General features: G+C 48.2%; 4 protein-coding genes across 4 annotated transcripts; 2 read left to right on the top strand and 2 right to left on the bottom strand.

Moving 5' to 3' along the window:
* Positions 1-425: 425 nt before the first annotated feature.
* Positions 426-2086, bottom strand: RhiXN_11826 (uncharacterized protein; the record flags this gene model as incomplete). Its single annotated transcript, XM_043331641.1, has 6 exons — positions 426-455; positions 512-699; positions 753-1136; positions 1187-1408; positions 1469-1570; positions 1630-2086. 6 exons carry the CDS (start codon positions 2084-2086, stop codon positions 426-428), a joined length of 1383 nt encoding a protein of 460 aa, XP_043185151.1.
* An 807-nt stretch (positions 2087-2893) lies between these two features.
* RhiXN_11825 (transcription factor TFIIIB component B) lies at positions 2894-5261 on the bottom strand (the record flags this gene model as incomplete). Its single annotated transcript, XM_043331640.1, has 6 exons — positions 2894-3138; positions 3220-3367; positions 3419-3904; positions 3953-4059; positions 4114-4294; positions 4347-5261. The coding sequence occupies 6 exons, from the start codon at positions 5259-5261 to the stop codon at positions 2894-2896; spliced, it is 2082 nt and encodes a 693-aa protein (XP_043185150.1).
* A 401-nt stretch (positions 5262-5662) lies between these two features.
* On the top strand, positions 5663-7412 carry RhiXN_11824 (uncharacterized protein; the record flags this gene model as incomplete). The annotated part of the gene is made up of 7 exons (XM_043331639.1): positions 5663-6076; positions 6150-6271; positions 6323-6421; positions 6471-6639; positions 6703-6809; positions 6858-7268; positions 7328-7412. 7 exons carry the CDS (start codon positions 5663-5665, stop codon positions 7410-7412), a joined length of 1407 nt encoding a protein of 468 aa, XP_043185149.1.
* Positions 7413-10252: 2840 nt separating this feature from the next.
* Positions 10253-11693, top strand: RhiXN_11823 (uncharacterized protein; the record flags this gene model as incomplete). Its single annotated transcript, XM_043331638.1, has 8 exons — positions 10253-10297; positions 10373-10494; positions 10546-10644; positions 10694-10862; positions 10925-11031; positions 11080-11490; positions 11549-11600; positions 11652-11693. 8 exons carry the CDS (start codon positions 10253-10255, stop codon positions 11691-11693), a joined length of 1047 nt encoding a protein of 348 aa, XP_043185148.1.
* Positions 11694-12521: the final 828 nt, after the last annotated feature.

Below are 12521 nucleotides of genomic sequence, written 5' to 3'. Positions count from 1 at the left end.
CAGATGACACCAAATATCCTTCTCAGGGACAAAAATAGGAGAGGCCAGACCTGTCGCGTACCTCGTAACCAGCATATGTAGTCAACCCTTTTACTGACCCTATTGAGCGTCAAGAAAAGAGAAGTTTTGATACAGACCGACTAGTTCGTTTTCACTGTCCTTGCCTTATACAATTGGAGGGTCGGGTCCGGGGCTAACGTCTCGGCACGCTACCACGTAATTGGTTCGGGCATTGTGTATTTATTCTGTCCCTCGGGTATAAGCCTATATACCTTGAGGAGTTTTGCATATACCCTCTAATGTCTTGGATGCGAAAAAGAACACAAAAAGACGAGCTCGAGAGCCCTATAAAATTGATTTCTACTAAACGCAACATCGAACGAAGTGTATCAAACTAGACCGGGCAGGCCTCATTTCACAGTTAATTAGGCTTTCTTCCCTTCAATCACGAAAACCTATAATTATTATAGATCAGATCAAGCTCAAACACGAGACCACGACTCCAACATACCTCTCCAGTTTCGTCCGAGGCTACCATCAACTGCCCTTTCTTGCCGAAAGCCAAACCAACGGGACGGATGCATTCCGAAGGGCACTTGGTCAGGTCTGGTGCATATACAATGTGCTCGTAACCATTGAACGAGCTGGCAGGGGCGCGGGGAGCATCACCCGCCCATGGGATGCGGACAACGCTGTAACCTGCGCGATTCAGATTATTACCAAGCATTATGTAAGGGCTGGATAAATCTTACCGGTTGGTGGTTGGCGATTCCAGGAGCCGTGGAAGCTGGTAAATGCATCACCGTCCCATTTACGAGGGATGCCAACATTGTTATCCCTGGGGCTGCACTTTGAGTTGTCGTAGAAAACAAGGTCAAGAGGTGCCGAATGAGCTTGGAACGAGAGGCGAGGAGGCTTATTGTTGTTGGGGTTCTGGCACCAGGCGTCATCCGGTTGAGTTCCTACTGGGCGTCTGGAGAACTGAGCGCCAGTTGGGAGGTCAAAGACAGGCTGGGATTCATTGCGAGGCACCGATGAAGAATTCCATGCGGTAAAGCAGGATGGGTATCCATAGAACTTGTTTTCGATGGGGATCTTTTCGGGTTCACGAAGGGAGATTCGGTTAAGTTCTTCGGCTATTCACATGTCAGTTCACAATGCCAGGATGTAAACTTAAAAGACCTACAAGGGTTGTCAATATGGATATCGACGTCGCGCCACCGGATATTATCCGAGCTATTCTCAATCTCCCAGAGGTCTTTCCCGTCTTTGGAGAGGGCAATGCCGACACCATTACGAACTCCCCATGCCAGAACCGTTCCTTGATTCCAGCTATAACCCCCTGCAGGGCGGTCCGACTTTGTAAGAGGGAAGCGCCGGATTTGAGCGGGACCGGCGTTCACGTCGGCTAGAGTAGCGTAACGTTATAAGTATCGTCCTACGTAACGGAGCCTATTGACCAACATACCCGACGACTCGTCAAAGTTGCTAGCTGAACCACGGCTGACAATGAGATACTCGGATTCACCATTTTTCCCAGGCTGCAAGAGCAAGGTACGCGTAACATGATCTACCCAATTAATCAGATCAAATTACAAATGAATGTTTGATTGGAAAAAAAAAACTCACCGGAATTCGACATGTTAAACGCGATAATGGTGGGATTCCCAATGATCGCAGCGTTTTTTGGGTCGTACTCCCATCGGTAAACTCTCTCTTGGGAGCTCGCGTACAGATACTGCTTGTCTTTGTTTCCGGGAATCGGCCCAACTTCAATGCCGTGTTCCAAGTCGGATTGGGTGATCACAGTGCGCTTTTCCCAACCAGCGCAGGTGGCATCGTTGCGCTCGGTCAATGCGACAATGCCCTTGCCGCGTTCTACGACAAGCAAATTGACATCTTGATCGAAGCGAAGACCACGGGGAGCAGTCAAGTTGTTGTAAATGACACGAGCAGAGAGTCCTTTGGCGATGGTGGGTTGGTAAGCAAAGGACAACGACGACGAGGGCTGGCATTCGCCTGGGGTCGCAGGGAAAGCAAAAGCAGAGAGAGCGCCACCAAGGAGAGCAAGGGAGAGAGAACGCATATCGAATCGAGGGACCGATGCTCAGTATTCTCACGAATCCTCTCCGCCTTATAACATGACCCGACACCCACAGGGTACAGGCTGTCGTCAGCCGCGTGATAGCCCCATCGAGCTCCGATGCGTCGGCCTGAAAATCTTTGTTTGGTGTTCTCCAAACCCCATTTTGGGTAGCCTGGCCTTTTCGGAGATCTCATGCCCAACATGATCTAATTCGTTGTGCGTGGGGTTTGCGTCTTCCATCACTGACCTGACCAGCACAGAAGCCGCATATCGTCATTGCACCGTATGGTTGCGAGGGACCGAATGGACACATTATTCTTTCAGCCGCGCTGGTGCCTTGACAAACCTTGGGATGCGTATAGCTTCTAATAAGAAGCCAAGCAAGCGTTAAGTTTTAGTAGTACTATTTCTTTGCTTAGTTTACCTTGTATTCACCGCGCCACAGTTGAGCCTGGGCATACAGAAGCTGGGAGGCTGATATTATGGGCGGCCAGGGTTTAGCATACTGATAGGCACAGTGATGTTGATTTATTGTCCAAGCAAGTGTCGGGTATTGTAATCAAAGCCAAGAGCGAAGGGATGGATAAAGGGAACCATATTGGTCAGAGATGGTCAACATCAGAAACGGAACCAGATTTCACGCAGGGTCGGCATTCACCCTGACTTCGATATGTCTTGGCGCCGCCGTCTATGGTCAAATGTTTTCTTTTTGGGAATGTCTACTCGCCCGGTGCTCTCGTTGCGCGACGGGGTAGAGAAACTTCATAATATTCATAAAAACAATAAAAATATACTCAAGGTGCTGCATTAATCATCTTTCCCATCCCGCTCGTATTCTTCCATAGTCATGATTTCTTCCTCGGCATGAGAATTGGCTTTGCGATTCTTCCGAGGGGTGGTAGATGGAGTGGCCGAGGTGGCCTTGGCTTTGCCTGATGAGGGGACCGGCTCTTGTTCCTCATTTTCGGCCCGAGGAGGTACCACAGGTGCCCGAATCTCTGGTGGTGGCCCGGAAAAATCACGCCCGGTGATCCGCCCAAACTCTTCAAGGTCTTGATGTGATGAGTCAATTCCACCATCAGGCACAACAGGCGTTGATATGATATGATATGATATGGTGACAGTTTACCTACCTAGGGGTATCCGCGTCTTGATGGCTAATGTGATCCGCTTTTCATTTCCACGTCTATCTTCCGACTTGGTTTTGTTTTTACATTGCAGTGGGGTTCTTCCAAGGTATCGCGCAATATTCTCGTAATCCTCGCCAAAGGCAGATAGACACTAAATGAACCCGTCATCAGCCCAAGCGAACGACAATAGTCCCTCACATACCCAATAAAATAGCTCGGTCTCGTCCGCTGTCCACCTCGACCCGCGAGAACCTGCCTTTTTCATGAAACTATTCGAATTCGAGAACCGGGTCGAGTCGGCCTCGTCAACAACAACCATCGAATCCTCATCCTGAACCGTAGCCCCTGCCCGATCATAGAACTGCGAGTCTTCATCCAAGACCATCTCGCCATTGACAAATCGAATCTGAGGCGCCGCGGCCGATTCGATAAAGGTTTCCTCCGGCTGTCCAGGCTCAGCCTCGGGTTCGGGCGAAGGCGAGAGGGAAGCGCCAAGTTCCCTTTGCTTCGAGGGTCCGGCCGTCGGGTTCCCGTCCTCGTCCACTTCAGTCCCGGGTGGCACAGGTGTGGGCTCGGGCTTCTTCAAAGGAGGAGGCTGGGGCTGGCTCACGTCTAATCCGCTCTGTCGGAGGTTCTTCAGCCGTTCTGCTGTGCGTGCCACAATTCTCTGGCGTCTCTCTTCGACGTACTACCAGGGGGTTAGTGTGCCTGATGACAACGGCCATAGTGAACTTACTTTGACGTATGCGATCCCCTTTTCGAGATATTTCGAACTTAGTCTCCCGTTGGGGATGTCAGAGTCACAGAGCGATGCCATTGTCGCCATGGTGGGATCTAGAGGTTCTGCAAGAGAAAGTGTTAAAATAGTTAAGTAGATAAAAGACACATTCACCTTACCGGCGTTCTCCACACCAGCAGCCTTTGCCGCTTCCTGCTCCAGTACTTCAATTTTTTCCTCCAAGGTCGCGGATTTGCGGGCTTTTTTCTGGGTTGATCGCCTGCGTCGGGGTTTACCTTCAGGTTGCTCATTCTCAATGTTGTTTTCCTGCCCTTGTGCTATTCCTTCATGCGACTTGGCCTTTACATAAATTTAAATAACAAATCCGTTGGGAGAGGATAAAAAAACTCACTGTTTTACGGCGTTTTCGTGGTTTTGGCTCTTTAGTCGGTACTTGACGACCTCGTTTTGGCTTGGCGGGAGTTACAGAATCGCCAGTGCTGGGCTCATTTTCCTCGTTTTCCCCGGGGTCCGGATCGACGGGCAGCAGGGGCGGAGCAGGTAGCAGGTTAGTTCCATCAGCAAGTTCCGGTCTAATCTCAAGAGGAGGTTCCACCACGATTTGAGGCATCCCCGGCGGAGCGAAGAGCTCGTTCCCTTGGGGTAGGTTGGTAAACTCGAGTATGGCAGGATCGACAGGAAAGTTTGTTATTGGGAGTTGTGTGCTAGCAGGTGTTGGTATTCCGGTTATATTGCTCGTTTGTGATGACCCAGGTTGTATTAACGCTGCAGTGAGGTTTTCAAAGGGTCGTTGTGAGGGTTGGAGTTGCGTGGACAGAGGGGTCGGTAGTGAGATATTCCTACTGGTGACTTGGTGGGGAAATACCAGATGATCGCTAGGTACTATATCAGAACCAGTGGGCCTTGCAAGATGTAGTGAAGTCTGAGTAGCATCGTTATCATCACCAGAAGTCGTTGATACAACTGTAGGAACAGAAATATTCGAAGATTCAGTAGCCCGGCTGGTGGAGGCGACAGCCTGTGGCTCCACAGGTCTTGACGGTTGGAGAGGTCGAGATATACCGGGAGCTATATTGACCCTCGAAGCGCTAGTACTACGAGTCATAATAAGAGGAATAGTCCCTCTCGATGGACCGGCCTCGGTGTCCGAGCTATCAGCTATATGATCATGAGCAGAGGATTCTTGGGTGACATGTGCGTTTAGCTTCGATGGCGTAGAAGGTATCGCGGAGCCGGAATGCGTTGGCGGAGCGGGTGAGTGGGGAATGGTTGGTCGTCGAATAGAAACTCCAGGTCGAAATTTCATGGAACCAGAGTCTATTAAAATTATTTAATTCGTTAATTCTTCGGTATGTAGGAATACACTTGCCAACTCGAGACGATGCATGCCCACCAGCCATGCTGAGATGATCGAGGTCACACAAATTGTTGAGGTATCAGAAGCGCCACATGAGATCACGTGATATTTGAGCTTCTTTGACGCCCGTCGACAACCGCACACCGCTCCAGGACCTTAGTGGAACACTGTGTGGTTCGTCAATCGAAATGCTCACCCTTACGTTTGATGCTTAGCTAGATTGAATCTGAGAATAGCTCTGATCGCCTTTTGTTCTATACCCGAAATGAAGAAATGACCAGGAGCCGATGTTCTTCGAGCGCATAGGTCCAACTGGATTACACAAGACACAGCGCTTCCCGAACACACTAATGAGGCAATATACCCGACCTTTATTGTCAACCACCGTTGTTCTCCTTCAACATCTTGCGAAAATGCTGCGAAACCTTACCCTGGACGACTATTCGCCATTCATACAATATGATTCATCGTGGGTCGATGCCAACATTACAACCGATGGTAGGATGAATTACCAAAACTCAACGTTTCGTCAAACAAATATTTATGATGCAAAGGCGAGTCTAATAACCGGTAGCACCAGTTGTTGTTCTGCTGAACTGTTTCTAACCGGCTTTCTCAAACAGGCAACAATCACATTCAGAGGCTCTGGTTTATACATATATGGAGCAAAGCGAACAGATCATGGTCTCTACCAGATCACGGTGAACAACGAGCCGCCCATGGCCGGCAACGGATACTCCGGTGGATCAAATATTTATCAGACTGTGCGTAGTTCGTGACTTGGTTTGCGGCCGCGAATATGGCAATGGTTACCTTGCATTAAATGCACTCTTATAGCTCCTGTTTGGTCGGTCGAATCTCCGGAATCAACCCAACACGGTCGTGCTGCAAAATATACCTGACTCTGGAAGGTCTTGGCTCGATATTGATTATGTTGTGATCACCTATGAGACAGATACGTAGGTCCAAATACACTACTCATAAGAACTAGCCATTTACACCTCTCTTAGAGATACTTCTGAGTCTGTGGACATTGACAGCGGAAAATTCACCTACTCTTCTGAATGGGATACCGAAATCATATCAGGTTACCGTACATCCGTGCCCTAGTAAGTAGAGAGCTCATCGCCTTTGCTTAGACTAACGCACCTGACTTAGTGTCACGCGCACTGCAGGAGCAACAGCAACACTTGACTTTCAGGGCTCAGAAATAACACTATACGGAAGAACCGGACCAAATTTCGGGATGTTCCGAGTTCAAGTGGATAATCAAGAGGCCTTGACGTTGAACGCCACCAGGGAGAACTCTTATCCTCCAACGGTTCTCGTGAGTCACTTTTCTCTATTATAATCACCTGGCATTGAACTGTAACTCTATTACATCAAGTAGTATACAACCAACGGACTTTCGGCAGGAAAACATACGATAACTTTGACGAACTTGGAGGCTAACAAAGCTTTGGCAGTCGATTACGCCACTTGTATCCCTCACGCCGGGTGAGTTCATCATCAAGACGCTATTTTACAAATGGACCGATTCTCTAGCTCCCCCAGTAGCCCCAAAGTTTTGAGCCCCGGTGCGATTGGTGGAATAGTTGCAGGCACTATGATAGTGCTTGGCATATTTGTATTGGGATGGCACCTACGTCGCAGGCGTAAGCATCGCTACCAAGGTGTATCGTCCGTGCCAAGGTCGGAAAATGTACCAGTCAACTACCAATGGGACCATTACGACCCGCACATATCGCTCAGCAGCAATCAAATTCAGCCTCCTCTTGGATACGTCCATCTCCAGCCGATGCCTTCCACAAACGCGCACAGGAACTTTGCTTCAAGGAAACCTGGTACTGGAGAGGGACCGCCTCGGCCACCAGCAAGTACAGTGTTGGGGTCTGAGACGCAGTCTAGCTATGACTCGCAAAACGATACTTTAGTCACAAGGGAAGCTAATGATGGGTAAGAGTCGGGTATCAGTTAACTAAAGTTCCAAGCGCTAACCGTGGTTTTTTGAACAGGCACTTTGTTCACGAGACAGATGTGAGGTCACTTCCACCCATGTACAATCAGGTTAGTTCTTCAAAGCTTTTATGCTGCAAGTAGGACTGTGACGCAATCGAAATATAGGTATTTGCGATCCGGCCAATTACAAAAAATGGTTGAGTTTCTGTACAGAGGATGCGTCGTTCGCGAACACAAATATACCCGGATACATTATGATGTATGCCATGATGGATATACCACTCAAGTGGTAATTCCGACCCATTCCCTTCATTCGGACAAGTGCTTCAGTAGTTTTTTTTTTGGACAATATCTGCTATTAGGACTCTCATAAAATATAGACCCATGAAAATCTCGTAAGGTAGCACTATTGAATCATGCTTATAATCGACCTGCATTGGCATGGAAATGAGTAAAATGCGTTCCTTCCTCGTAATTAATCGCTTGATATGTGGGAATATACTTGCCAACTCGAGGCGATGCATGCCCACCAGCCATGCTGAGATGTTCGGGGCCAAACACAGGTTATTGAGACGTGACATCTGGAATTCTTTGGCGCCCATCATCGGGTACTGGGTGCACAACCACCGGCTGGACCGGGAGTTGGAATGCGTAAGGGTTTTGATGGTCATGGGTAGAATCTCCGGATCCGAGAGGACACCTGATGGTTGCAGGTGGTCACTCATAAGGCACCTTTTAGGGAATGTACGCTCAGCATCGACCGGCGAACGTACTCAATCATTCGTATAAAGTTTCGGTGAATCAGTCAAATTGACTCACCAGGGCTGCGGGGCGGCCGCGAACCATACATGCAGGGTGAAGGTAGCGGCTAAATTTGGTATGCGAACGCGGAACGGCCTTTCCATGCCGACGCGATAGGTATCCAGGGACAAATAGCGCCTCGAAGGGCGACTTTACCAAGTCTGCATTGGGCTTGAATGGCTAGTACAGAACTAAACGCATGGCGCTGCGTATGAGGGCTGCAATCAGGCCGTTTTTAAGATCAAGTTGGCATCAAGACTCAACTATAACTTGATCGAGCTTATCCGAATTCTGCGCTGACAACTATTTTCTTAATTAACAGGGAAGCTGCGGTAGAATGCGCTGAAGCGAACGCTTATCCGCGCGCTGCAACATCAGGTGTTGTCATCAAGGCTTTGCAGTGTTGTGCGCGAGGGAGAAGAGACTATAGATAAAGGACAGTAAGGGGAGCTGGTTTGGGTTGAGAGTTGTTTGAGATGGAATAATAGCATAAAAGAATGGAAAATTGAGTTCGAAGTTCTCGAGTAGCCTCCTGACCCACGCCTTTTATGTCCTCACAGCTGGACTCTGACAAGCACAGTTTCGGAAAATGACCTGAAGGGTGAATATGTCAGGTTACCATGTGCATGCACACTATGAGTTTCTGAATATTGTGCGTATCATGAGTTGCCTGACACAAACTCCGGCCGCAGGTAACCTGGCGGATATACTCGGTGGACCTGCAACTATTTTGTCCTCTAGATCTATGATGAAGGAGCGGTCACGGGGCCACGGGGCAGTGTTTTTAGAGCGCATAGATACAATCAGATTTTAAAAGACGCAGCGCTTCTCGAACACATATATAAGGCAATGTGCCCGACTGTTGTTGTCAAACATCCTTGCTCCTCCACCACATCCTGTGAGAATGCCGCGGAACCTTACCTTGGATGACTATTCGCCATTAATACAATACGATTCATCATGGTTTGATGGTAATGGGTGACTACCCGTAAGGCAAAATCGGCAATCTAGAACAAAATTTAGAAGTCAGAGCGGTCTAGATTCTTCGGATGTAAATAGAGACCCTGGTAACAAATCCAATTACGTTGCATCCGCCGGAAGTGACTTTGGCCTACAAGTCTAAATTCTAAATCATGAGGATCGTCATTGAAATCTAGAGAGGGGGGGTACCCCCCCTTCTAGACTTCATAATGCATTCTAAATGGCTCAGGGTCCACATCTTATACCTACGTGCAAATCTGTGAGTGTGATAAATGAGACTCAATGCGCGCATACATGCTCTGGGGGGCTGCCCGGAGCTTGCTGGACCTCTTCCAAAGGCCGCCGACGCCAAAGCGTGCCTGATCGAGCTGGAACAAAGTAAATATAAGTCGCCCGATCCCTTCCACCAATAGTCCCGTGCAATCACCGCGCCAGACGAGGCTCTGGTTGCAGGTTTGGGCGTGTAAGATAACGACGGCTAGGCTTTCTGATCCTATTACGAATTGTGGTACCAAGGTAGTATAGAGCTGCTAAGGCCGCGCTGACGCGTATGGCTTTTCTGAGACGAGCCGGTTGAGTGTCTTTGTCATCTAGTATAATGGAATACACGAGGTTGGGATGATCCTCAATGATGTTCATAGCTTTCAGGGGTGGTATCTGAGCTCCCCGCACGGTTTATAATTACTAAAACCCAACTGTATATTGATCTCGACGACTATATGCATGGTCAATTATGTTCAGCTATATTACAAATTGACTAAGTTGATCGCGGTAGTGTGTTTTAAATTCTAGAATTGGTTGCGTGGATGCGTGCCTTTCGGCTTTACGGGGGAGGTCTGCGCCTGGGGTCCGCTTGCCCGTCGGCACGGAATCGGTCCGTATCCGACGGACCGATGATCGAGCGATCTAGAACTTCTAAATCGCTCTCACGCTTACGGGTAGTCACCCAATACCACAACACACCAAGATGATGCAATCCGTTACTACCAGAACTCAACATTTCGTTGTACAAATGTTAGTGGTGCAAAAGTGAGTCTAATAGCTACTTGTAGTCTTAACAGTACTGCTCTAATGAACACGCTCTAACCAACTGTCTTGAACAGGTAACGATTTCATTCAGGGGCTCTGCGTTTTACATATATGGAGCAAAGCGAGTAAACCATGGACTATACCAAGCCACAGTGAACACTGAGCCACCCATGACGGGCAACGGATACCCCGGCAAGACTGATATTTACCAGACGGTGCGTATCTCACAAACCGGTTTGCAGCTATAAATATGGTAGTGTCTACCTTTCATTAATACCACACTCCCATAGCTCCTTTTTGGTCGGTCAAAGCTTCAGGATCAACTCATTACTGTTGTGCTACAAAACGTTCCTACTTCGAATGGGACGTGGCTGGATATTGATCACGTAGTCATCACCTATGAGAGAGACATGTAAGTTAGGACACACTATTCATGGGTCCTAATTGTTAAAACTTATTATAGAGATAATTTTGAACCTGTAGAGGTTGATAATAAAAACTTCACCTACTCTGCCCAATGGGGTGCCGAAACCATGTCGGGCTACCGCACATCTATAGCCTAGTAGGTGCAGCACTAGTTACCTTTGGCTATACTCATTCCCCCAGCTCAGTGTTACGCGCACTGAAGGAGCAACAGCAACACTTGAGTTCCAAGGCTCAGAGATAACTATATACGGGGGGACAGGACCAGGTTTTGGGATGTTCCGAGTTCAAGTGGATGATCAAGCGGCCTTGACGTTGAACGCAACCAGGGAGAAAGACCACCCTCCAACAATTCTAGTCAGTACTTTGCTCGTTCAATCATTTAGAACCTAACTGTAGCTCTCCCCAATATCAAGTAGTATGCAACCAATGGACTGTCTATAGGACAACATAATGTAACTTTGACAAACTTGGAGGATAGTAAGGCTTTGGCAATTGATTATGCGACGTATATATCTCACACCAGGTGAGCTTGTCACTAACACATTATTTCATATGTGAACCTATTCTATAGCTCCCGCAGTAACCCGCATGTTTTGAGCCCTGGTGTCATTGGTGGAATAGTTGCGGGTATTCTGACAGTGCTCTGCATATTTGCATTGGGATGGTGCCTACTCCAAAGAGGTAAATATCGTTACCGGGGCACATTCCCTATATCAGGGTCAGAAAACACACCAATTGGCTACCATTCAAGCAACAGCAACCCTATCACCACGTTTACAGGAGCACACAACCAGCCTCCTCTTGGTTACGTCCAACGTCAGCCTGTGTTTGTTCCAAACGTACGCAGGGCCCTTGTTTCAAGGAAATCTGGGGCTAGAGTGGGACCGGTTCGGCCACCATCAAATACAGTATTGGGATCTGAGACGCAGTCCAGCTATGAATCCCACAGCAATACTTATGTTACAATGGATCAAAATGACAGGTAAGAGTCAAGTACCAGCCGATCGACCCTCCAAGTACTAATTGTGGGGGTTGAGCAGGCATTCCATTCACGAGACAGATGCAGGAACACTTCCACCCATGTATGATCAGGTAAGCCCTCAAAAGCATATCTGCTACAAGTGAGACTCTGATGCAATCAAGAAACAGGTGTTCATGACTCGACCAGCTGCAAAAAACGGCTGAGCTTCTGTATAGAGGCAATCAATGTTGTTACTAAGTGTAGAAATACCTTGTAGATACTATAACAATCTAGTATCTTCCATGTAATTGAATCAGTGTGAACTAACCAATGGAATGTATGCGCAGTAGTGCACAGTAAGTACACGTTGCCCCTACAAGTGACTCGATTGATTTGTTTGCGGGTATATAAGGGAGGCCTGTTCTACCTCCTAGCAACTCATTGTTTTACTCTTACTCTTACTCTTGTTCATACTTTGTATTTGGCTAGTTATTAATATATATATTGTTTTTATATACGTTTTTATCTTCTTTCTACACTGAGCGGAAATACCTCCAGATATATTTCAACGTTGATATATTAGCCAAGTGGTAGCTCCGGCCCATTCCCTTTGTCCAGATAACTGCTCGGGTAGTTACTTCTGGGCAAAAGTGAAACTTATCCTCTGTCCGCTTGTCTGCGTCAGCCATGAGACCCAGACCGGTGAGGTTGGGGAACCCCCGCAGCTGCGAAGCAGCGAGGGTGGACCGGGGGCGCCCGACCGTGAGTCTGGCTCGTGGGTGGGCGGCCCAAACCAACCCTCGTGACCTATGGGATAGTGGGCGGGATAAAACGACACTCAAAGGCGTGCCGCGACACTCGGTGTATACGAGGGCCGGACGGTTGAGGAGGTCGGACGCAAGTCGAAGCGGTCCTCACGTGACTTGCTACATGCTTCGGCTAAGTCGCTGTTTTGCGACTCCGCAGGCTTCGTCGCAAAACGTCCAGATGTATATTGATTCTATGGTTGGCACTCTCGAAAAATGTAGATCTGTAGGAGTTGTATAAGGTAG

The sequence above is a fragment of the Rhizoctonia solani genome, chromosome 12 (assembly GCF_016906535.1).
Source record: "Rhizoctonia solani chromosome 12, complete sequence".
Taxonomy (NCBI): Eukaryota; Fungi; Basidiomycota; class Agaricomycetes; order Cantharellales; family Ceratobasidiaceae; genus Rhizoctonia; species Rhizoctonia solani.
This window is presented reverse-complemented; position numbering and strand designations above follow the sequence as displayed.